Source organism: Somniosus microcephalus, chromosome 20, assembly GCF_052327205.1.
Source record: "Somniosus microcephalus isolate GS21.2 chromosome 20, FLI_Smic_1.0, whole genome shotgun sequence".
NCBI classification, from domain to species: Eukaryota; Metazoa; Chordata; class Chondrichthyes; order Squaliformes; family Somniosidae; genus Somniosus; species Somniosus microcephalus.
This window is the reverse complement of record NC_141006.1, coordinates 15,837,990-15,862,858: the sequence shown is the minus strand read 5'-3', so window position 1 is coordinate 15,862,858 and position 24,869 is coordinate 15,837,990. Positions and strand designations below refer to the sequence as shown.

The window sequence follows — 24,869 nt, the reverse complement described above, 5'->3', positions numbered from 1 at the left end:
CTACTCCCGGCAACATCCTTGTAAATCTCCTCTGTACCCTCTCTAGTGCAATCACATCTTTCCTGTAATGTGGTGACCAGAACTGCACACAGTACTCTAGCTGAGGCCTAACTAGTGTTATACAGTTGAAGCATAACCCCCCTGCTCTTGTATTCTATGCCACGGCTAATAAAGGCAAGCATTCCGTATGCCTTCTTAAACACCTTATCTATTTGGTCTGCTACCTTCAGGGATCTGTGGACATGCACTCCAAGATCCCTTTGATCCTCTATAGTACTCAGTATCCTACCATTTAATGTGTATTCCCTTTCCTTGTTAGCCCTCCCCAAATGCATTACCTCACACTTTTCTGGATTGAATTCCATTTGCCACTGTTCTGCCCACCTGACCAATTTATTGATATTTACGTGCAGTCTACAGCTTCCTTCTTCAGTATCAACCACACAGCCGATTTTAGTATCATCTTAATCATACCCCCTATATTCAAGTCTAGATCATTGATATATACCACAAAAAGCAAGGGACCTAGTACTGAGCCCTGCGGAACCCCACTGGAAACAGCCTTCCAGTCACAAAAACACCCATCAACCACTACCTCTGTTTCCTGTCTCTGAGCCAATTTTGAATCCAACTTGACACTTTGCCCTGGATCCCATGGGCTTTTAACTTTGTGACCAGTCTGCCATGTGGAACCTTATCAAAAGCCTTGCTAAAGTCCATATAGACTACATCAAACGCACTACCCTCATCTACCCCCCTTGTTACCTCCTCAAAAAATTCAATCAAGTTTGTCAGACATGACCTTCCCGTAACAAATCCATGCTGACTATCCTTGATTAATCCTTGTCTTTCTAAATGAAGATTTATCCTGTCCTTCAGAATTCTTTCCAATAATTTTCCCACCACTGAGGTTAGGCTGACTGGCTTTTAATTACTCAGTCTATCCTTTTCTCCCTTTTTAAACAAGGGTACCACATTAGCAGTCCTCCAGTCCTCCGGCACCACACCTGAAGCCAGAGAGGAATAAAAAATGATGGTCAGGGCCTCTGCTATTTCCTCTTTTGCTTCGCTTAACAGCCTGGGATACATTTCATCTGGGCCTGGGGATTTATCCACTTTTAAAGCTGCTAAACCCCTTAATACTTCCTCTCTCACTATGTTATTTCATCTAATATTTCACACTCCTCCCCCCCGATAACAATGTCTGCTTCGCCCCTCTCCTTTGCGAAAACAGATGCAAAGTATTCACTAAAACCCTACCGACGTCTCCCGCCTCCACACACAGATTACCCTCATGATCTCTAATAGGCCCTACCCTTTCTTTAGTTATCCTCTTACTCTTAATATATTTATTAAACATCTTTGGGTTTTCCTTGCCAAAATTTTTTTATGAGCTCTGTTTGCTTTCCTAATATATTTTTTAATTGCACCCCTGCACTTTCTGTACTCCTCTAAAGATTCTGGAGTATTTAGCCCTTGGTATCTGTCATACGCCTCCCTTTTTTTCTTTATCCTACCCTGTATGTCTCTAGACATCCAGGGGCTCTAGATTTGTTAGTCACACCTTTTTTCTTTAAGGGCACATATTTGGTCTGAACCCTCCGGATCTCCTCCTTGAATGCTTCCCACTGCTCCTACACTGATTTACCTTCAAGTAGCTGTTTCCAGTCCACTATGGCTAAATCCCCTCTGAGCTTAGCAAAATTTGCTTTTCCCCAATTTAGAATTTGTATTCCTGGCCTATCCTTGTCCTTTTCCATAACTACTTTAAATCTAACAGAATTATGGTCACTAGCACCAAAATGCTGCCCCACTGATACGTCTTTTACCTGCCCAGCTTCATTCCCTAAAACTAAGTCCAGAACCGCCCCCTTTCTTGTTGTGCTTGCTACATACTGGCTAAAAAAGTTCTCCTGGATGCATTTTAGGAATTCCGCACCCTCTATACCCTTCACACTAATTGTATCCCAGTTAATATTGGGCTAGTTGAAATCCCCTACTATTACTGCCTGATAGCTTCTGCACTTCTCAGAAATTTGTCTACATATTTGTTCTTCTATCTCCCTCTCACTGTTTGGGGGTCTGTAGTACACTCCCAGCAGTGTGAGTGCCCCTTTTTTGTTTTTCAATTCGACCCATATGAACTCGTTTGATGATCCCTCCAACATATCATCCCTCCTCATAGCTGTAATAATTTCTTTAATCAATACTGCGACCCTCCCCTCCCTTTTTACCTCCCTCTCTATCCTGTCTGAAAATCCTGTAACCAGGAATGTTGAGCTGCCATACCTGCCCCTCTTTCAACTATGTCTCTGTAATAGCTATAATATCATAGTCCCAAGTATCTATCTGTGCCCTCAGCTTATCTGCCTTGTTTGCTATACTCCTTGCATTGAAGTATATACCATTTAGTACAGGCAAACCTCCTTGTTGACTACTATCTAGCCCTTGATTCCTCTGTCCTTCCAATTTACTTTCTACTTTTTTGTTTTTCAATTCTAGTTTTTCTTCCCTCCCTATTGGCTTTATACTTAGGTTCCCATCCCCCTGCCAAGCTAGTTTAAACCCTCCCCAACAGCACTAGTAAACCCTCCTGCGAGGATACTGGTCCCGTTCCCATTGAGGTGCAACCCGTCTGGCTTGTAGAGGTCCCACCTCCCCCAGAAACTGTTCCAATTTCTCAGGAATCTAAAGCCCTCCCTCCTACACCATCTCTCCAGCCATGCATTCATCTGCTTTATCTTCCTATTTCTGAACTCACGAGCACGTGGCACTGGTAGTATTACTACCTTTGACATCCTGCCTTTTAACCTCTTTCCTAGCTTCCTAAACTCTGCCTGCAGGACCTCATCCCTCTTCCTACCTATGTCATTAGTACCGATATGAACCACGACCTTTGGCTGTTCACCCTCCCCCCTCAGAATGCCCTGCAGCCCTTCAGTGACATCCTTGACCCTGGAACCAGGGAGGCAACATACCATCCTGGAATCACATCTGCGATCGCAGAAATGCCTGTCTGCTCCCCTATTGAATCCCCTATCAATATTGTTCTCACTCTGCAAATGTATGTTGAAATGCATTTGCATACAAGCCTTGTGAGGTTTGAATCACTGAGTTCAGCAGCTGAAGGGTAGCCAGTCCTCCAATCAGCAGGTGATATCGCCTGCAATTACACTTGCTCTTACTCGTCTTCAGTCGTACTCTGTGCTGCCTACAGAAGCTCATTAATGGGTATATCTGTGATGTTATTTGTCACTGTAGGAGTGGGTGACATACGGTGCTGTGAGATGCTGTGATGATGCTCTACATTGGGCTTGGCCACATTCTCCTGGACACCTGGAGGAGCAGAGCATACTTTGCAATGCTTGCAGTTGGACACCCCTCGAAAAAATGATACACATTTTTTTTTATATTCGTCCATGGGATCTGGGTGTCGCTGGCTAGGCCAGCATTTATTGCCCATTCCTAATTGCCCTTGAAAAGGTGGGGGTGAGCTGCCTTCTTGAACCGCTGCAGTCCATGTGGTGAAGGTACTCCCATAGTGCTGTTAGGGAGGGAGTTCCAGGATTTTGACCCAGCGACGATGAAGGAATGGCGATATACTTTCAAGTCAGGATGGTGTGTGATTTGGAGGGGAACTTGGAGGTGGTGGTATTCCCATGCGCCAGCTGCCCATGTCCTTCTAGGTGGCAGAGGTCGCGGGTTTGGGAGGTGCTGCCGAAGAAGCCTTGGTGAGTTGCTGCAGTGCATCTTGTAGATGGTACACACTGCAGCCATGGTACGCTGGTGGTGGAGGGACTGAATGTTTAAGGTGGTGGATGGGGTGCCAATCAAGCGGGCTGCTTTGTCCTGGATGATGTCAAGCTTCTTGTGTGTTGTTGGAGCTGCACTCATCCAGGTAAGTGGAGAGTATTCGATCACACTCCTTACTTGTGCCTTGTAGATGGTGGAAAGGCTTTGGGGAGTCAGGAGGTGAGACACCCGCAGCAGAATATCTAGCCTCTGACCTGCTCTTGTTGCCACTGTATTTATGTGGCTGGTCCAATTAAGTTTCTGGTCAATGGTGAACTCCAAGATGTTGATAGTGGAGGATTCGGCGATGGTAATGCTGTTGAATGTCAAGGGGCTGTGGTTAGACTCTCGCCTGGCACTTGTGTGGTGCGAATGTTACCTGCCACTTATCAGCCCAAGCCTGAATGTCATTAAGGTCTTGTTGCATGCGGGTATGGACTGCTTCATTATCTGATGTGTTGCGAATGGCACTGAACATTGTGCAGTCATCGGCGAAGATCCCCATTTCTGCCCTTATGTTGGAGGGAAGGTCATTGATGAAGCAGCTGAAGATGGTTGGGCCTAGGACACTGCCCTGAGGAACTTCTGCAGTGATGTCCTGGGGCTGTGATGATTGACCTCCAACCACCACAACCATCTTCCTTTGTGCTAGGTATGACTCCAGCCAGTGGAGAGTTTTCCTCCCGATTCATATTGACTTCAGTTTTACTAGGGCTCCTTGATGCCACACTCGGTCAAATGCTGCCTTGATGTCAAGGGCAGTCACTCTCACCTCACCTCTGGAATTCTGCTTCTTTGTCCATGTTTGGACCAAGGCTGTAATGAGGTCTGGAGCCGAGTGGTCTTGCGAAACCGAAACTGGGCATCAGTGAGCAGGTTATTGGTACGTAAGTGCCACTTGATAGCACTGTTGACGACACCATCCATCACTTTGCTGATGATTGAGAGTAGAATGATGTGACGTTAATTGGCCGGATTGGATTTGTCCTGCTTTTTGTGGACAGGACATACCTGGGCAGTTTTCCACATTGTTGGATAGATGCCAATGTTGTAGTTGTACTGGAATAGCACGGCGGCAGGGATGTTGTCGGGGCCCATAGTCTTTGCTGTATCCAGTGCTCCCAACCGTTTCTTGATATCACGTGGAGTTAATTGAATTGGCTGAAGACTGGCTTCTTTGATGGTGGGGACCCCAGGAGGAGGCCAATATGGATCTTCCACTCAGCACTTCTGGCTGAAGATGGTTGCAAATGCCTTGTCTTTTGCACTCACGTGCTGGGCTCCACCATCTTTGAGGATGGGGATATTCATGGAGCCTCCTCCTCCCATTAGTTGTTTAATGGTCCACCACTGTTCACGACTGGATGTGGCAGGACTGCAGAGCTTTGACCTTATCCGTTGATTGTGGGATCACTTAGCTCTGTCTATAGTATGCTGCTTCTGCTTTTTAGCATGCATGTAGTCCTGTGTTGCAGCTTCCCCAGGATGGCACCTCATTTTTAGGTACACCCAGTGCTGCTCCTGGCATACGCTTCTACACTTCTTATTAAACCAGGGTTGGTCCCCTGGCTTGATGGTAATGGTAGAGTGAGGGCTATGCCGGGCCATGAGGTTATAGGTTATGGTGACATGGCAAGACTAAAACAAAGGATACTAGTCATGAGCTTGAAGAAGGATGCTGACTTCACCATCCCCACTCATATCTGCATGAATTGCCTCCTGTTATGTGCAGTCTTCTGCAACCAGACATAAAGGGCTCAAATGTTGGAAAGAGGAATGTAAGAGTGGATGGGAGTGGAATTGGTCATCGGCAGTAGTGCAAAATTGACGATAGCGAATCGGCAATGCATTTACATCTCGCTTTATTTTCTTTCCCATTGAAATCAAGGGGGTATAAAACGGGCTGCTGATTCATTATTACCCATTTTACATCACCGCTGAAGACCAATTTCACCACCGATGTGCGTCACCCAGGTGCCCGGGACATGTGCCACCTAATGTCGGCGTATGGGCTTGCATTAGTAAGGAACCTTACACTGGTATCGTACTTGGTACTTTTTACTAGCCACATTTAACGCACTACATGGTAAATAAATTCATGTGGTAATATTATAACATGTCATGGGATTATATGAGCATGCCTGTGTATTTAAATAAAACAGTTGACAAAGTACACTGCATAGAAAGAGGGATGAGGGCCTGCAGGCAGATTTTAGGGAGCTAGGAAAGAGGTTAAAAAGCAGGACCTCAAAGGTAGTAACCTCCGGACTACTCCCGGTGCCACGAGCAAGCGAATATAGAAATTGGAGGATAGAGCAGATGAATGTGTGGCTGGAGAGATGGTGCTGGAGGGAGGGCTTCAGATTCCTGGGACATTGAGACTGGTTCTGGGGGAGGTGGGGCCTGTACAGGCTGGACAGGTTGCACCTCAACAAATCTGGAATCAATGTCCTCGCGGTGGAATTTGCTGGTGCTGTTGTGGAGGGTTTAAACGAATTTGGCAGGGGGATGGGCACCAGGATTTAGCATTAGACAGGAGAAACAAAATGCACAAAGGATTGGGAGAGACAGATAGCACTAGAGTAAGAAATAGTAAGGTATTAGGTGGGGCCAGACTAAGGAAACTACAAGAAGGTCTAAGATAGGTTTACAGTGCATGTGTATAAACGCACGAGGCGTGGTAAATAAGGTTGGTGAGCTGCAGGCGCAAATAGCCACATGGGAATATGATGATGTGGTGATAACGGAGACCTGGCTCAGAGAAAGGGCAGAATTGGGTTTTAAATATTCCTGGATATAAGTTGTTCTGGAAAGATAGAGAAGGAAAGAAAGAAGGTGGGGTGGCAGTATTGGTTAAGGGGAGTACTGGAGAGAGAGGATGTCCTGGAGGGGTCAAGGACAGAATCTATTTGGCTAAGAAACAATAGACCTGCCATTACATTACTAGGTGTATTCTATAGGCCACCAACTAGTGGGAAAGATATAAAGGAGCAAATTTGCAGGGAAATTACAGAGAGGGGCAAGAACTATAGAGTAGTGATAATGGGGAACTTCAGTTATCCTAATATAGACTGGGATCGTAATAGTGTAAAGAGCAGAGAGGGGGAAGAATTTCTGAAGTGTGTTCAGGAGAACTTTCTTAATCAGTACTTTTCTGGCCCAACGAGGAAGGAGGCATTGCTGGATCTGGTTCTGGGGAATGAGGTGGGTCAAGTGGAGCAAATGTCAGTAGGGGAACATTTAGGGAACAATGATCATAGTATCATGAGGTTTAGATTAACTATGGAAAAGGACAGGGAGCAATCTAGAGTAAAAATACTTAATTGGAGGAAGGTAAATTTCAGCGGGTTGAGAACGGATCTGGCCCGGGTAAATTGGAGTCAAAGATTGGCAGGCAAAACTAATCGAATTGCCTTTAAAGAGGAGATGGTTTGGGTACAGTCGAGGTACATTCCCATGAGGGAGAAAGGTAGGGCAACTAAAGCCAGAACTCCCTGGATGACAGAAGAGATAGAGAGTAAGATGAAGCAGAAAAAGGGTGCGTATGGCAGATATCAGGTTGCAAATACAAGTGAGAATCAGGCTGAATATAGAAAGTTCTGAAGGGAAATGAAAAAAGACAAGAGGGGCAAAGAGAGAGTATGAGAATAGATGGTAGCTAACATAAAAGGGAATTCAAAGTCTTCTATAGGCATATAAATAGTAAATGAGTCGTAAGAGGAGGGGTGCGGCCGATTAGGAGACCAACACATGGAGGCAGTGGGCATGGCTGAGACACTAAATGAGTACTTTGCATCTGTCTTCACCAGGGAAGAAGATGCTGCCAAAGCCATAGTGAAAGAGGAGGTAGTGGAGATACTGGATGAGATAACAATTGATAAAGAGGACGTATTAGAAAGGCTGTCTGTACTTAGAGTTCATAAGTCACCAGACCGGATGAGATAGTCATAGAGTCATAGAGTAATACAGCACGGATAGAGGCCCTTCGGCCCATCGTGTCCGCGCCGGCCATCAAGCCCTGTCTAATCTAATCCCATATTCCAGCATTTGGCCCGTAGCCTTGTATGCTATGGCATTTCAAGTGCACATCCAAATGCTTCTTAAATGTTGTGAGGGTTTCTGCCTCCACAACCCTTTCAGGCAGTGAGTTCCAGACTCCAACCACCCTCTGGGTGAAAAAGTTCTTTCTCAAATCCCCTCTAAACCTCCCGCCCTTTACCTTGAATCTATGCCCCCTAGTTATTGACCCCTCTACTAAGGGAAAAAGCTCCTCAGCATCCATCCTATCTATGCCCCTCATAATTTTGTACACCTCAATCATGTCCCCCCTCAGCCTCCTCAGCTCCAAGGAAAACAAACCCAACCTGCCCAGTCTCTCTTCATAGCTGAAGCGCTCCAGCCCTGGTAACATCCTGGTGAACCTCCTCTGCACCCTCTCTAACGCGATCACATCCTTCCTGTAGTGTGGCGACCAGAACTGCACACAATATTCCAGCTGTGGCCTAACCAGTGTTTTATACAGCTCCATCATAACCTCCTTGCTCTTATATTCAATGCCTCGGCTAATGAAGGCAAGTATCCCATATGCCTTTTTTACCACCTTATCCACCTGTTCCGCCGCCTTCAGGGATCTGTGTACTTGCACACCCAGATCCCTCTGACCCTCCGTCTTGCCTAGGGTCTTTCCATTCATTGTGTATTCCTTTGCCTTGTTAGTCCCCCCAAAGTGCATCACCTCGCACTTTTCCGGGTTAAATTCCATTTGCCACTGTTCCGCCCATCTGACCAACCCATCTATATCGTCCTGCAGACTGAGGCTACCCTCCTCGCTATTTACCACCCTACCAATTTTTGTATCATCCGCGAACTTACTGATCATACCCTTTACATTCATATCCAAGTCATTAATGTAGACCACAAACAGCAAGGGACCCAGCACCGATCCTTGTGGTACCCCAAGGATACATCCTCGGATACTGAGGAAAGTTAAGGAAGAAATTGTGGAGGTACTGGCCATAATATTCCAATCCTTCTTGGATATGGGGGTAGTACCAGAGGACTGGAGAATTGTAAATGTTACACCCTTGTTCAAAAAAGGGTGTAAGGATAAAACGAGCAACTACAGGCCAGTCAGTTTAACCTCAGTAGTGCGGAAGCTTTTAGGAACAATAATCAGGGCCAAAGTTAACAGTCACTTGGACAAGTGTGGATTAATTAAGGAAAGCCAGCACGGATTTGTTATAGGCAAATCATGTTTAACTAACTTTATCGAGTTTTTTGATGAGGTAACAGATAGGGTTGATGAGGGCATTGAGGTTGACGTGGTGTACATGGACTTCCAAAAGGCATTTGATAAAGTGCCACATAATAGGCTTGCCAGCAAAGTTGAAGCCCATGGAACAAAAGGGACAGTGGCAGCATGGATACGAAATTGAGTAAGTGACAGGAAACAGAGAGTAGTGGTAAACGGTTGTTTTTGGGACTGGAGGAAGTTACACAGTGGTGTTCCCCAGGGGTCAGTACTCGGACCACTGCTTTTCTTGATATATATTAATGACTTGGACTTGGATGTACAGGGCACAATTTCAAAATCTGCAGATGACACAATAATTGGAAGTATAATGAACAGTGAGGAGTGAGGAGGATAGTGATAGACTTCAAGAAGACATAGACAAGCTAGTGAAATAGGCGGACACACGGCAGATGAAATTTAACACAGAAAAGTGATACATTTTGGTAGGAAGAATGAGGAGAGGCTATATAAATTAAAGAGTACAATTCTAAAGGGGGTGCATGAACCTGGGGGTATATGTGCACAAATCGTTGAAGGTGGCAGGGCAGGTCGAGAAAGTGGTTAAAAAAGCATACGGGATGCTGTGTTTTATAAATAGAGGCATAGAGTACAAAAGTAAGGAAGTTATGATGAACCTTTATAAAATACTGACTCGGCCTCAACTGGAGTATTGTGTCCAATTCTGGGCACCTCACTTTCGGAAGGATGTGAAGGCCTTAAAAGAGGATGCAGAAAATATTTACGAGAATGATTGCAGGGATGAGGGACTTCAGTTACATTGATAGACTAGAGAAGCAGGGGTTGTTCTCCTTAGAGCAGAGATGGTTGAGAGGAGATTTGATAGAGGTGTTCAAAATCATGAGGGGTCTAGGCAGAGTAGATAGAGAGAAGCTGTTCCCATTGGCAGAAGGGTCGAGAACCAGAGGACACAGTTAAGGTGATTGGCAAAAGAACCAAAGGCGACATGAGGAAAATCTTTTTTACGCAGCGAGTGGTTAGGATCTGGATCGCACTGCCTGAAAGGGTGGTGGAGGCAGACTCAATTGTGGCTTTCAAAAGGGAATTGGATAAGTACTTGAAGGAAAAAAATGTGTAGGGCTACGGGGCAAGGACGGGGGAGTGGGACTAGCTGAAGTCCTCTTGCAGAGAGCTGGCATGGGCTTGATGGGCCAAATGGCCTCCTTCTGTGCTATAACCATTCTATGATTTTTCCCTCTGTGATGGCACCCATTTTCCCTCTGTAATGGTGTCCCACGTTTATAATGATGAGCAATAAAGAGGTTTTGCAAAACAACCTTTTAAGATTAGCCATCTGTTCAAAGACATATTTCATGATATTGGCCATCTTGCACAGCATTGAAAGTGTCTTCCTCACCTTCTCTTCCATTTGAGCTACAGATAAGACAGTATTCATGCACCCTTCTCCTTTAACTAGCTGCACCCTTCATTGCAGTACCTCCAATGCATGATCGCTGAATTGGGCCGCTCTGCTTGAACCATTTTTGAGACCCAGCAGAAGCACAGCTTTAAGAAGAGCCAACAACTCTTTAAGAGTTGCTAGTTCCAGAAGTCCCTGACCTCTGAGCACCCCCAGCACATCACATGGTGAGTACTGGGTGTGCCGTTAAAAGATTTAAATGAATTGACCTCACGTTTTCGGGCTAAACCAACCTGTTGTTCCACAACTGCGTGCAGTACCAAGGCACAGCAATCCTGGCAGCATTCTGCTGAGAATGTATTATTGGCTTCATCTGTCCAGTTTTAAGTCTCTTTAAAACTCTGAAATTTCTTCTAAACATTGTGACTTTCCCATCATCATCTCGGTTACTTTACAAAAGACACTCAATAGAAGCCAGCAGTGATATGTCTTGTAAACAATCTTTACTTGTATGTTCGCTTTTCATCTCGATGCAGTTTAATTGACACTGACAGAGGCAGAATTCTTTAATATTCAGTTGCTAATAATGTGATTCTGCCAACAACAATTTACCAGTTCAAAACAGATTATTTTTAATGAAACACCATTTTAACCTACTCGTTTCCCAGGTAACAAGTGATAAAGTTACAGATGTAATTGGCTCACTCTTTGGAGGAAGGCAAACCAATCTAGTTTATTATTTATATTTTTTAACAAACACTGGTTAATTCATGCAAGTTCCTTTTAAAGCAGGCAGTCTCAAAATTACTGTGTTTCGACTGACCAAATCTATTTCTGTGCTTTCGTAGCAAACACCAAGCATTCTTTACCACAGTGTTCTTAGGAACCCTGAAAGAAAAGTTATTTTCTTTCTTGGATTCCTGGAATCATTGCAACATTGCAGTGAAGAATATGATGATGCACAACTATAAAATGAAATAATACTATGCAATTACACTTTGGATTTCACCAGACATAAAAGCAATATCTGAATAAAATGATTGCGGTGTCATTGACACTATATAATAGACCCTACATGCCCACAGATATTCACTTGATTATTTGGTTCCTCTGTTAGAGTTATTGAGATGGCATGTTATAGAGACAGATTGCGAGATAAGTGGGGAATAGAAAGATATAGGTAAAAATGTTTAATTTTGAGATAAAAGTATAGTATATAAAAGTATATTGTATATAAACGTAAAGACATATAGAGAGAGTGGATGTTGAGTAAGAGAGCCAAGATATGTAAGAGGTACATGCTGTAAGGAGAAATACATCTTGGCCCATATTTTCCGACCCCCACGGGTGTGTACGAGCTGTGTACACACCCGTAGGGGCCCCTCACAAGTGCCGGTTTCAGGCATGCGCTGAAAACCCGCACTTCCGATCTGTCAAGAATCCTCTTGACAGATCCTCCGCCTGCCCTGGGTTGGGCCTCTGCGGGCAGAGAGTTCCGCTTTCTGCACAACCTGCGCCTGCTGAAAACCTTTAAAAATCTTACGCCTGGTAAAAGCGTAAGGCCTGCTTTAACCAGCATAAGTGTTTAAAAAAGTTTTTAAAATTTTTTTTCACTCATTTATAATTTAAAAAGACTTTAAAAAAAGGTACGTTTATTTTTAGCCCTGTAAAAAACTTCAATTATTTTTTTCAAAAAGTTAAATTTTTGTTTAAAATATTTAATTTAATGTAAGTTTAACTAATTTTAAATAAGTTATTTTAAAAAAATCATTTAATATTTTAGAGTGTTTTTTGAGTGATCCCCATTCACACTTTTGACATGTCTACGCTGAGAGACCTGTCAAAAGTGTGATGGAGGATTCCCTTCTTTGATTGGTTCCCCATTGCCCATGTGATCCCAGGGACGCTTGCGAACTGCCTGCGCCCCTGGGATACCTGGGCCTCTGCGCGCGCAGACCAGGAGAGGCCCAGGAGCAGATGTGTCGGGGCCTACGGAGCCAGCAGGTAAGTTCGTAGATTTTTTCCAGATTGGAGGCATCTGCACGCTGGAAGCCTCCGATCGGAAAATCCGGGCACTTAAAGGGTGTGCCACAGTGAAAGAGGCATGTTATAGAAAATTACGCGTTATAAAAGTATGATGGTTTAGAGGGAGAGAGCCATATCCTAAAGAGGATCTGCTGTAAAGAGATGGCTGTCCTGTACAGCACTGCGAGGGGGGTGGGGGGTGGTAGTGAGTGGAGGTACAGGGTGAGGCAGGTTATGAGAGAACCATGTTATAGAAAGTGGGGTTTGAGATTATTCGACTGAATTTTTTTCGGAAAATTAGACACATGATTATTTGTTGATGAACATTACATTCTGAACTTATGAACATACGCAAATTGACGGACAGGAAAAGACCTACTGGTCCATCCAGCCTGTCCCATACAGTAGTGATGCCTTATACATCTCAATACAGACACTCTCCACCCCACCAAGTACAGTAATCTCCTGGGAGAGATGAAAATCAAATAGAAAATCTGGCAAATTCCTCTCCAAATCCCTTAGACGATCAAAACTATTCCATGAGACCATCCTGGCCCTGATTAACATTACAAGTTATTTTGTACGAGATGATCTCTGCCCCAGCCAGAAATAGGTCCAGCTCTCACTTGAACAAGCCAGCAATTAAAATATTCTCTGGGAAAAGAAGAATCTCTTAACTTCTAACCTATTCTTCCCTTACATAACTTGTTGGCATGACCCCTGGACCCCCCTAATTTATTTAGTTGAAATAATTGGTCAACACAAAACGCAAAATAATCCTTTCATCATCTTATGAACCATGATTAAATCACGCCTAAGTCTACGCTTCTCTAAAGTATAGAGCCCCAGCTCTTTGAACCTATCTGGGTAACTAAGAGCCTTTAAATTGGGAATTAATCTTGTGGCCCTCATCTGCACCCTTTCCAAAGTCTCAATATCAACCACCATGTGAGGAAACCAAAACTGGACACAGTATTCTAACTGATGCCTAACCAAGTTGTTGTACAAGGACAAAATGGTATGCTCCGTTTTATAGTGAATTGTCCTATAAACACACTTTAGCTTACTAAAAATATTGAAGTTGTTATTTTTGGAAATTGAGTCAGCATAGTTCAAAGGGTTAAATGGGTTTATCTTCTTTTTTCAGGAAGTGAAATTAAGAAACAACGGAAAATTAGAAGGCAGCATCCAAGATCAGCTGATGACTCTGGAACATTTATGGCACAAATTGGTAATTTTACTGAATTTACTGTATAAGAATGTTTTAAGTTCCAAAATCGTGACTCGATCCTTACGTTTTGTTGCCAAAATTGTGGTCTCCTAACTATTCAGCCAAATTATCCCTAGGGATTAAAAAATATGAGACGAATGGCAAAGAATGAGCCCAAAGTGCACCTGTGGAAGGAGGGGAAGCAATATAACTTTGGTAATAAAATGAGGTTGAGAACGTACTTTAAATGTAGTTGAATCCACTGGGCTCTTAATAACTCCAACACGCCCATATCTGCAAGCATTCATATTTTGACAAGAAAAAAAGTTGAACACAAGAAGCAAGTAGTCAGATTGCTGAATCTCTGGGATCTTAATGTTTCTTGCGGTTTCACAAGTTGCATCTGCCTCTCAAATTACACTAAGTATTTGGGACAGGTGCTCGTTTTTTACTGTTTAGTAAAACATAGTTGGCCTCGAAATTCTGTGGGGGCATGATCCATCATTTATCCTAGGATTATCCTGGCGCAGAACCCCAACACTATCGCCCGCCCCCCCGCCCAAAGTTTGCTGGTTCATTGGATACAAGAATTTAGGAAAGCTCATCACTAAGCAGTTGTTTAGAAATTGAATAGTGGCGTGTTCTTCCTGTTAATCCACCAAGTAAAGTTGCAGCCCAGTCTACTTATGTATTGATCATCTCTTGGGTCAATATGTGAGGGTTGCTCTTGAAGCTACCTGAAGCAGTTGGCATACTTTTGGCAAGTTGATTCTTCAACTTCAACTTTTAGATTTTTAAAGTAACAGTCAGCTTTTCAACTCATGTATCAGTATATCAGTGTTTCACAAAAAAAATCAGCTTTTTTCACTCGGATAGGAAATTGTTAACGTAAACAAGATCAGCTGGAAGGCACAACAGTCACATACAATCATATCAGTTGGAATGAGAACTGAAAGCAGATAGAACCAAAAAAGTTTGAAGATGAGCTGAGAATCAGCTACAGATGCTTTTACTTTGTGTTTGTCCCAAAACAATTTGTCGATAATATATAAGCTACTAAAATGCTTTGGGCTAATTATCCTAAAAGAAACTTTCTGGGGCATGCCTAGCTGTTGTCTTATAGGGCTAGATTTTTGGGGAGCCATCAGGCGGGGTTTCAGGCATGTGGGGGGGGGGGAAATCCCAAATTTGGGGGTCCCGACACCATCCCGCCCAAAACCCCGCCCCACATAAGTTTCAGGGGCGGCGGGTACCCGCCCCGCACTGGGACCCGCCGAAACCAGGCGGGAAGGGATTAGTGCCAATTAACTGCCTGTTAACAGGTAGTTAACAGGCAGTTTTGAGCCAAATCCCTATTTTGAGGGGTTTCGTGTGGGTTTCCCGACGGCTCCAAACCACGCCAGGTTAGAGCAGGCGGGCCGTCAGGTTGAAGGAGTTGGAGGGGTCGCGATGTTGGTGCTCAGGTGAGTGATGGGTGCATGAGTGTAAAGGTAAGTGTGTTGGGTGTGTCTAAAGTGTGTAAAGAACTTTTACTTACCTGTACTTACCTTAACAGCCTTTCTTCCTGTAGCCGTCGGGAGCGCATCACTCAGCCGGTACTTAAAGCTGAATGGCTGCGATCTGTGAAAAGTGACAGCATTCAGCTTTGAGTGCCGGTAAGAGTTCTAACTGAGTCTGTGCAGAATGAGTCATGTCAGAACTCAGACTGTCAATGTTTGACAGCTTCAAACAGCTGTGAAACACTGATATTTCATCTGTCAAGAACTCTTGACAGATGAAATTGCAGTCTGTGATGTCACCTGTTGCCGGGTGGCCCTTAATTGGCCTGCTGAGCCCGCTGGGCGGGCTCAACAAGGTCAATCAAGGGAAAATCGCGCGGATTGGCCGGACGTCGAAGTAGGCGGGTCAAAAACCCGAAAGGGGAAGTCCCGCCTTCTTCCCGACAGGTTCGGGAAAATCTACCCTGTTGGAATAGGCGTATTCCTAACCAAATAATTGAGGTCGATTCAGGAGAAACAATCCAACAGGTTTTTAATGAAGGGTTTGACGAAGTACAGAAAACAACAAGGATCGATGCAGGAGAGCTGTGGAACAGGTCTTACCCGAACAGGGATGCCACGAAGACTGACTCGGCAGTCCCGTGGATTGCGTCGTGACGTCATTGCGTTTTGCCGCGCTTGGGGCGGTCACGTGATGTGCGACGTGACGTCATCGCGTTTGCCCGCGCTTAGGGCGGTCATGTGATGTGCGCCGTGACGCCATCGCGTTAGGTCGCATTCTTAAAGGGGCAACGCCCCGTACACGTTCTTAAAGGGGCAATGCCCCGTACATGCAAACTCTATACAAACATAGTTAAAGGAAATTATGTACAGTAAGTAAGAGACACTCGTGGTACCGCTACAACCCCATATTTTCTTCAAAAACAGTTACAGCTGCTTTTTTGAGTTAAGGGAAATATTCTCTAAATGGTTTTAATGAACATTCTAGTCACTGCACTGCAGGAACACAGTTTCCCATATTTAGGATTTTACTGTAAAATAGTACACAGAGGCGGATAGCAGGAACCTCCATGCCTTGAGTAGGAAGGGGTGGGATGAAATAGATGTCAAAGGAAGGGGATAAAATGCATGACAGGAGAAGGAATGCAAGGGGAGGGGTAGGAGAGAATATATGGCAAGAGGAGGGGGTGAAATGCATGGCAAAGGGAGGAGGTAGAATGCGTGGCAAAGGGAAAATGAATGGGGTGGTCAGGGGTGAGTGGATGGTAGTGAAAAAGGAAGTGGATGGTAGTGAAACAGTGGAGACTGGATGCCAGTGAAGAAGAGAGGGAAGGGGAAAATAGCTGGGAGCGATGCTTTGGGGTTGGAGAAGGAAGAGTCTGACAGCAGCTTTTTGAGGTGGGGGAGGAAGGAGGGAGAGTGCAAGTATGCTAGCAGTAACTGAAAGAGAATGGGAAGAGAGGGTGCCGGCATGAAATGGGAGTCGGGACAAAGAATGCTAGCATGCTTGGGGAGTAAGGGACGAATATCAGCTTGAATGGGAGAGAATAGAAAAAGAGTACCAGCTTAACTAAGCTGTAGAGAAGCAACTTGGTTGAAATGATTTGCAAAAAGGAGAAGACTGCCAGTAGACTGGGAAGATTTGTTTTCTACCACTCTGCGAACTCCACTACCGACAAGATTGTACACATCTCTGGTGGGACATCTCCCATTGAGCCTAGCTGTATTTTTGACCTTGTTGTCTTTGAAATGCAGGAGGTAGCCTCCAATGGGGAGTTGTGCCAGTATGGAGGTGGAGACTTGCTGAGGCATGCAACAATAGAAAGATGTGGCCAGTGAGCTGCCTGTTAAGGAAAATTTTCAAAACTTGTTTCTTATCATCTAAAGATTTTTTGTTTTACTGATAAGGCCTGTGCACGGTCGCACTTTGAGATTGCTTACATGCGCTCCTCTTCAATTTTTGCCCACCGACCTCTGAATGTTGGATGCTGGGGACTAACAGGCAGCCCCTGGGTCCAGCATTCGAAGATTGCAATTAGCAGTAAAGACAGCAAAGAAATTAGTGGTGAAACGAGGATGCAACAGAGCACGTCTGTGAGTTGCTTTCTGCCTCTGCCTGCGCCAAATCTGTCAAAAAATTGGCAGGAAGCCTACGCCAGAATCTCTGTGAAAGGATGGGGAGTTTGATGAGGTGTAGTGTCTCTGTGAACTGGGTCTGGAGCAGGTAGAGTGCCTTTGTGAATCGGAGCAATAGGAGGGTTGGAATTGGGAAAGTGACTGTTAAGGTACCTTTTGGGTAAGTCTGGTTTGGTCTATTGAAGTCTAAATGTCACTTTGTTTTCCCTCTTTTAAAATTAAAAATCCATTAATTGTTTGGTACAAAAGTGCTCAAAATGAACCAGACTACACAAGCAATTTTGTACCTTCAACCTTTACACATCCTACCCCTTAAAATCCCTACAAAATCTCTGTAGCGACTTCCTTTGACATCTCGGGTCCATTTAAAGTTGTCAGTTTCTTGGGGCTGTGCAATCATTTGTGAAGCTATTGGTCAACTTTTGCTAGTTTTTTAGGTTGGCACTTCAGTTACTGTCTTGACTTAACAACTTAATATTGTTACTGCTATGATTCAAACTGGCTTGAAGGTGTAGTTCCTCAGAGATACATCACCAGTACTTTTTCCTCCTATTTGGAATGCTTTGTAGTTCTGTATAGAGGTTTAACTTCCATGACATTTTGCTTGCATGCTTCCCAGCTCTTTCTGTTCTTTTTTTACCTCTACAGGCGCGTTCAAATGTGACCCTTGATGCGCCATCAATTACTCAAAAGACTGAGGTTAAGCGAGTAACAACCAGGCTTTTATTAACTAAAGAATGAAGGTCTGGTCTCGAGTGGTCGACCCGTCCAGAATACTAAGGGACTGGGAGGTAGTCACTTATATACCTGGAATAGTGGGAGGAGTCAGCCGAGGCATGTCCAGACCTGTACCTAGTGGAATACACATACACATACAGACAGGTATAACAGTGGTTTACCACATTCACCCCTTGTTTAAAAATGAGTCCGGCGGGGTGAAGTGTATTTAAAAGTTCGTGTATTGGAGTCTCTCCGGAGGTCTTGTCTGCCGCTGTGATCGACGTGGCGACGGCAGGGGTGGTGGAGCTTCCGGCGTCGCGTCCCGTGTAGGCTGGGGCACTGGAGTGTAGTCCTCGTGGGTGACGGTCCAAGGCGAGCCGGCTGCTGGGGTTGGATATCGGGTCGTGGGGGGGGGTGGTAATGGGTAGTGGGTTACAGCGGTCCCCGAGGGTGTCGTGGGGAGGGGTGGTAATGGGTAGTGGGTTACAGCGGTCCCCGAGGGTGCGAGGTCTCGTATGGAGACTGTGTCCTCCCGCCCGTCCGGGTACGCAATGTAAGCGTACTGGGGGTTGGCATGGAGGAGGTCGACCCTCTCGACCAGGGGGTCCATTTTATTGGTCCTCACGTGTCTTCTCAGTAGTACCGGCCCTGGGGACGTCAGCCATGGCGGTAACGCTGTCCCCGATGTGGACTTCCTTGGGAAGACAAACATTTTCTCGTGAGGGGTGGCATTGGTGGCAGTGCAGAGCAGTGACCGAATCGAGTGGAGCGCATCGGGGAGCACCTCCTGCCAGCGGGAGGTCGGAAGGCCCCTAGACTTTAAGGCTAGTAGGGCGGCCTTCCAAACTGTTGCATTCTCTCTTTCCACCTGTCCGTTCCCCCGGGGGTTGTAACTGGTGGTCCTGCTTGTGGCTATACCCCTAGCGAGCAGGTACTGGCGGAGTTCGTCGCTCATAAACAATGAGCCCCGGTCGCTATGGATATAGCTGGGGAAACCGAACAGGGTGAAGAGGCTGTTCAGACATTTAATGACCGTGGCACTGGACATGTCCGGGCAGGGGATAGCGAACGGGAAACGGGAGTACTCGTCAATGATGTTGAGGAAGTACACATTGCGGTCGGAGGAGGGGAGAGGCCCTTTAAAATCGACGCTCAGGCATTCGAAAGGGCGAGTGGCTTTTATCAGGTGGGCTCTGTCTGGTCTATAAAAGTGCGGTTTGCACTCAGCGCAGACTTGGCAGTTCTTGGTCATGGTCCTGACCTCCTCAATGGAGTAAGGCAGGTTGCAGGCCTTGATGAAGTGGAAGAACCTGGTGACCCCCGGGTGGCAGAGGTCATTGTGGAGGGCCTTCAGCCTATCGATCTGCGCGCTGGCGCAGGTGCCATGCGATAGGGCATCTGGGGGTTCATTGAGCTTCCCAGGCCGGTACAAGATCTCGTAATTGTAGGTGGAAAGTTCGATTCTCCACCTCAAGATCTTGTCATTTTTGATTTTGCCCCTCTGCTTGTTGTTGAACATAAAAGCAACTGAACGCTGGTCAGTGAGCAGGGTAAATCGTTTTCCGGCCAGGTAGTGCCTCCAATGATGCACAGCCTCCACAATAGCCTGGGCCTCCTTCTCGACCGCGGAGTGTCTGGTCTCCGGGCCCTGGAGGGTTCGTGAGAAGAATGCCACAGGTCTCCCCGCCTGATTAAGGGTGGCGGCCAGAGCGAAGTCGGACGCATCGCTTTCCACCTGGAAGGGGATGGATTCGTCCACTGCGTGCATGGTGGCTTTGGCAATGTCCTCCTTGATACGGTGGAAGGCCGAGTGGGCCTCTGCCATCAGGGGAAAAGAGGTGGATTTGATCAGCGGACGGGCTTTGTCTGTATAGTAGGGGACCCACTGGGCGTAGTAGGAAAAAAACCCTAGGCACCTCTTCAGAGCCTTTAGGCAGTGGGGCAGTGGGAGTTCCATAAGGGGACGCATCCGGTCCGGGTCGGGACCGATGACCCCGTGTTCCACAACACAGCCAAGGATGGTGAGGCGGTCTGTGCGGAATATGCACTTCTCCTTGTTATATGTCAGGTTCAGGAGTTGGGCGGTGCGGAGGAATTTCTCGAGGTTTGCGTCATGGTCCTGCAAGTCATGGCCGCAGATGGTCACATTGTCTAGGTAAGGGAAAGTGGCCTGCAGCGCGTTTTGATTGACCATCCGGTCCATCTCCCTTTGGAAGACGGAGACCCCATTGGTAACGCCAAAGGGAACCCTAAGGAAGTGATAGAGGCGGCCGTTTGCCTCAAAAGCAGTATACTGGCGGTCTTCGGGGCGGATGGGGAGCTGGTGGTACGCTGATTTCAGGTCAATGGTCGAAAAGACGCGGTACTGCGCAATCTGGTTGACCATGTCAGCTATGCGGGGGAGTGGGTAGGCGTCCAGCAGGGTGTAGCGGTTTATTGTTTGGCTGTAGTCGATGACCAGGCGTTGTTTCTCGCCGGTCTTAACGACCACAACCTGGGCTCGCCAGGGGCTGGAGCTGCCCTCAATAATCCCCTCCTTCAGGAGCCGCTCCACTTCGGTTTTGATGAAAACCCTGTCCCCGGCACTGTATCGCCTGCTCTTTGTGGCGATGGGCTTACAGTCGGGGGTGAGGTTAGCAAACAGTGGGGGGGTGGGACTCTGAGTGTGGAGAGGTTGCATCTGGTGCGCGGCGGGCAATTTGGAGGCTGCTGGCTGCGGACTGTGAGTGGGGGGAGGGGGCCACCGTACGCCATCATAACGCTTTTGAGGTGGCACTGGAATTTCAACCCCAGTAGAACGGCAGCGCAAAGTTGGGGCAGGACCAGGAGTTTAAAATTATTGAACACTGTCCCGTCTACTACTAGTGTCACCATGCAGTAGCCGCCAATGTCCGCTGACTGGGACTCGGCGGCCATAGAAATCCGCTGGTGCGCAGGCAGGACTGGGAGAGAGCAACACCGCACCGTGTCGGGGTGGATGAAGCTCTCTGTGCTCCCGGAGTCAAAAAGGCAGTTTATTGCATGGCCGTTTACCTTAACGTCCATTTTGGACCGAGCTAGTTGGTGCGGTTTCGTTTGGTCCAGCGTAACAGAGGCCAGCGTAGGGGTCGGTGTGTCGCTGCGGGTATCAGATGGGGGGGGGTTGGCGGCCTGCTGCATCCCGGCTGGTGTCCAAGATGGCGGCGTCCATGATTCCCATGTGGCTGGAGTCGTCCAAGATGGCTGCTGCTGCGGTGGTTCGCACATGGCTGGGGAAGCCCAAGATGGCGGCCCGCACGGCCCACACGCGGCGCTGCTGGCGTTCGGGGTGGCTTTGGCCTTGCAGACGCTAGCGTAGTGTCCCTTTTTCCCGCAGCCCGAGCAGGTCGCATTCTTTGCCGGGCAGCGCGCTCTGGGGTGTTTGGCCTGGCCACAGAAGTAGCATTTCTGGTCTTGGGATACTGCTGTCTGGCTTTGGGACACTGCTGCGGTGGTTGGGCCATTGTTGGGCTGTGGCTGGGGTGGCACGGTGCTATGGGGCTGTCCTACCGTGTCCCAGGTTGTCGTTCCCCGCAGCGTCCACGGTGCAGAGGAGTAGGCATCCATGCCCCGGTAGGCTGCGTCCAGCGTTAGTACGATTTCGGAGGCTTTGTCGAGGGTGAGGTCACTCTGCTCCAGCAGTCGCTGTCGGGTGTAGTTGGACCTGTGGCCCGCTACGAAGGCATCCCGGATCAGTTCCTCCGTGTACTTAGTGGACGTTACCGCCTTACACCCACAGGCCCGGCCAAGCACGGACAGTGCTTGGAGGTATTCCTCAGTCGATTCCCCAGGTTGTTGCTTGCGACTCCCCAGGAGGTGCCTGGCATAAACTTCGTTCACAGGGCGCGTGTACTGGGTCTTGAGGAGCTGGAGGGCAGCTGTGTACGAGGTCGCGTCCCGGATGACTGAGTACACTCGGTGGTTCACCTTGGAGATCAGGACAGACAGTTTGTTCGCATCCGTTACGACCGCAGTGGAGGCAGTCAGGAATGCCTCGAAGCACATGAGCCAGTGAACAAACTTGGTGGAAGCGTCCGCTTCCCGACTGTCCAGGTCCAGGCATGCTGGTGTGAGGATCTTCTCCATTATAAAAAATTTAGTTAATAAAATTGATGCGCCATCAATTACTCAAAAGACTGAGGTTAAGCGAGTAACAACCAGGCTTTTATTAACTAAAGAATGAAGGTCTAGTCTCGAGTGGTCGACCCGTCCAGAATACTAAGGGACTGGGAGGTAGTCACTTATATACCTGGAATAGTGGGAGGAGTCAGCCGAGGCATGTCCAGACCTGTACCTAGTGGAATACACATACATATACAGACAGGTATAACAGTGGTTTACCACAACCCTTTTTGCCACAATTTTGGCATTCCAGCTCCGTACACCAGCAGTCATTAGCGCGATGGCCCGTTTTCCCACAACGGTAACGTGCCGTTCCGCGCACCTTTAGGCTCAGACGACACCTTGTGAACTCTCCCTGTTGAACTCAACCGGTGAGCCTCCTTTTCCGCCATCTCCATGGAGACGCTAACTTCAATGGCCTTTTCAAGAGTAAGGTTGTCCTCAGTAAGAAGGCGCTTCTGTGTGGCTGCATTTTGCAGACCACACACAAGTCTGCCTCTAATGGTGTCATTCAGCACCTCCTTGAACTGGCAGTGTTCCGACAACCTTTTTAAAGCAGCAATAAACATTGTCACTGATTCCCCCTCCTCTTGATTCCGTTTGTGAAATCTAAATCTCTCAGCAACAACCAGAGGTTTTGGTGAAAAATGTGCTCCAAGAATTTCCACTAGTTGCTTATATGTTTTAGTTCCTGGCTTATCTGGCTGCACGAGGCTGCGAAGTAAATTGAAAGTCTTCGGCCCGATTACACTCAAAAAGGTAGGCACGACCTTTTCATTTGCCACCGCATTCGCCAATACAAAATAGTCAAAACGTTCCGTATATGCGCTCCATTGCTCCACATTTTAATCAAAATCACCGATGTTTCCTAATATAGTAGCCATCTCACGTTTCAAATTAAATTTTCTGTTTACTCACTGCACCCGTAACGTACGCAGATTCACCCGCTCCTCGTTGCCACTTGTTGTGTCGGTACCTTTCTACCTAGACACAATTTAGGACTCAGAACTCAGAGATTCAAACATGAAGTGCTTTATTGGAAGGAAAGAAAGTTCTGGAAAGTTCCGAACAAAGAGAGCTAAAACTTAACAGAGAACACCCAACCATTTATCTCCTGTGACAGCGCCACCACAGGTGGGAGGAGAACACACAATACATAACAGGCATCAGTGAGCAGGTTATTGCTGAGGAAGTGCTGCTTGATAGCACTGTCAATGACAACTTCCATCACTTTGCTGATGATTGAGAGTAGACTGATGGGATGGTAATTGGCTGGATTGTATTTGTCCTGCTTTTTGTGGACAGAACACACCTGGGCAGTTTTCCACATTGTCGGATAGATACCAGTGTTGTTGCTGTACCGGAACAGCTTGGCTAGATGCACGGCTACTTCTGGAGCACAAGTCTTCAGCACAAGTCTTCAGCACGATAGCCGGGATGTTGTCGGGGCCCATAGCCTTTGCTGTATCCAGTGCGCTCAGCCGTTATTGATATCACCTGGACTGAATCGAATTGACTGAAGACTGGCTGCTGCAATGGTGGGGACCTCAGGAGGAGGCCGATATGGATCATCCACTTGGCACTTCTGGCTGAAGATGGTTTCAAACGCTTCAGCCTTGACTTCTGCACTCACGGGCTAGGCTCCACCATCATTGAGGATGGGGATATTCATAGAGCCTCCTCCTCCGGTTATTTGTTTAATGGTCCACCACCATTCATGACTGGATGTGGCAGGACTGCAGAGCTTTGATCTGATCCGTTGATTGTGTGATCTCTTAACCTTGTTCAGCTTCTGCTTTTTAGCATGCATGTAGTCCTGTGTTGCAGCCTCCCCAAGTTGTCACCGCATTTTTAGGTACATCTGGTGCTGCTCCTGACATGCTCTTCTACACTCCTTGTTGAACCAGGGTTGGTCCCCTGGCTTGATGGTAATGGTAGAGTGAGGGATATTCTGGACCATGAGGTTACAGATTCTGGTGGAATACAATTCTGCTGCTGATGGCCCTCAACGCCTCATGGATGCCCAGTTTTGAGCTGCTAGATCTGTTCTGAACCTATCCCATTTAGCACGGTGGTAGGGTGTCTTCAGTGTGAGGACGGGACTTCATCTCCACAATGACTGTGCAGTGGTCACTGCTACCAATACTGCCATGGACAGATGCATCTGCAACATGTAAATTGGTGAGGACGAAGTCAAGTAGATTTTTCTCTCGTGTTGGTTCTCACCACCTGTTACAGGCCCAGACTTGCAGCTATGTCCTTCAGGTCAATAGTGGTGCTACCGAGCCACTCTTGGTGATGGACATTGAAGTCTCCCCACCCAGAGTGCATTCTGTGCCCTTGCTACTCTCGGTGCTTCTTCCAAGTGGTGTTCAACATGTAGGAGTACTGATTGATCAACTGAGGGAGCGTGGTAGGCAGTAATCAGCAGGAGGTTTCCTTGCCCATGCTTGGCCTGAAGCCATGAGACTTCATGGGGTCCAGAGTCAATGTTGAGGACTCCCAGGGCCACTCCTTCCCGACGATGGAGGAGTTGGGGACATTGGCTGAAAGGTATGATTCTGTGAGTATGGCTATGTCAGGCTGTTGATGGACTAGTCTGTGAGACAGCTCTCCCAATTTTGGCAGAAGTCCCCAGATGTTGCAGGGTCGACTGGGCTGGGTGTGCCATTGTCG

General features: G+C 46.9%; 1 protein-coding gene across 10 annotated transcripts in view; it reads left to right on the top strand.

Moving 5' to 3' along the window:
* Positions 1-24,869, top strand: part of LOC147103064 (adhesion G protein-coupled receptor B2-like) — a 1,231,153-nt gene that overhangs the window by 330,825 nt on the left and 875,459 nt on the right. For all 10 annotated transcript variants that reach the window (XR_015072890.1, XM_085962346.1, XM_085962351.1 and 7 more), the window contains one exon: positions 13,636-13,719. Coding sequence is in view for 8 of the 10 variants with exons in the window: in XM_085962346.1 (XP_085818472.1) it covers positions 13,636-13,719 (84 nt within the window). In the remaining 2 variants the exon portion in view is untranslated. Of the gene's footprint in view, positions 1-13,635; positions 13,720-24,869 lie in introns of those variants that run through there.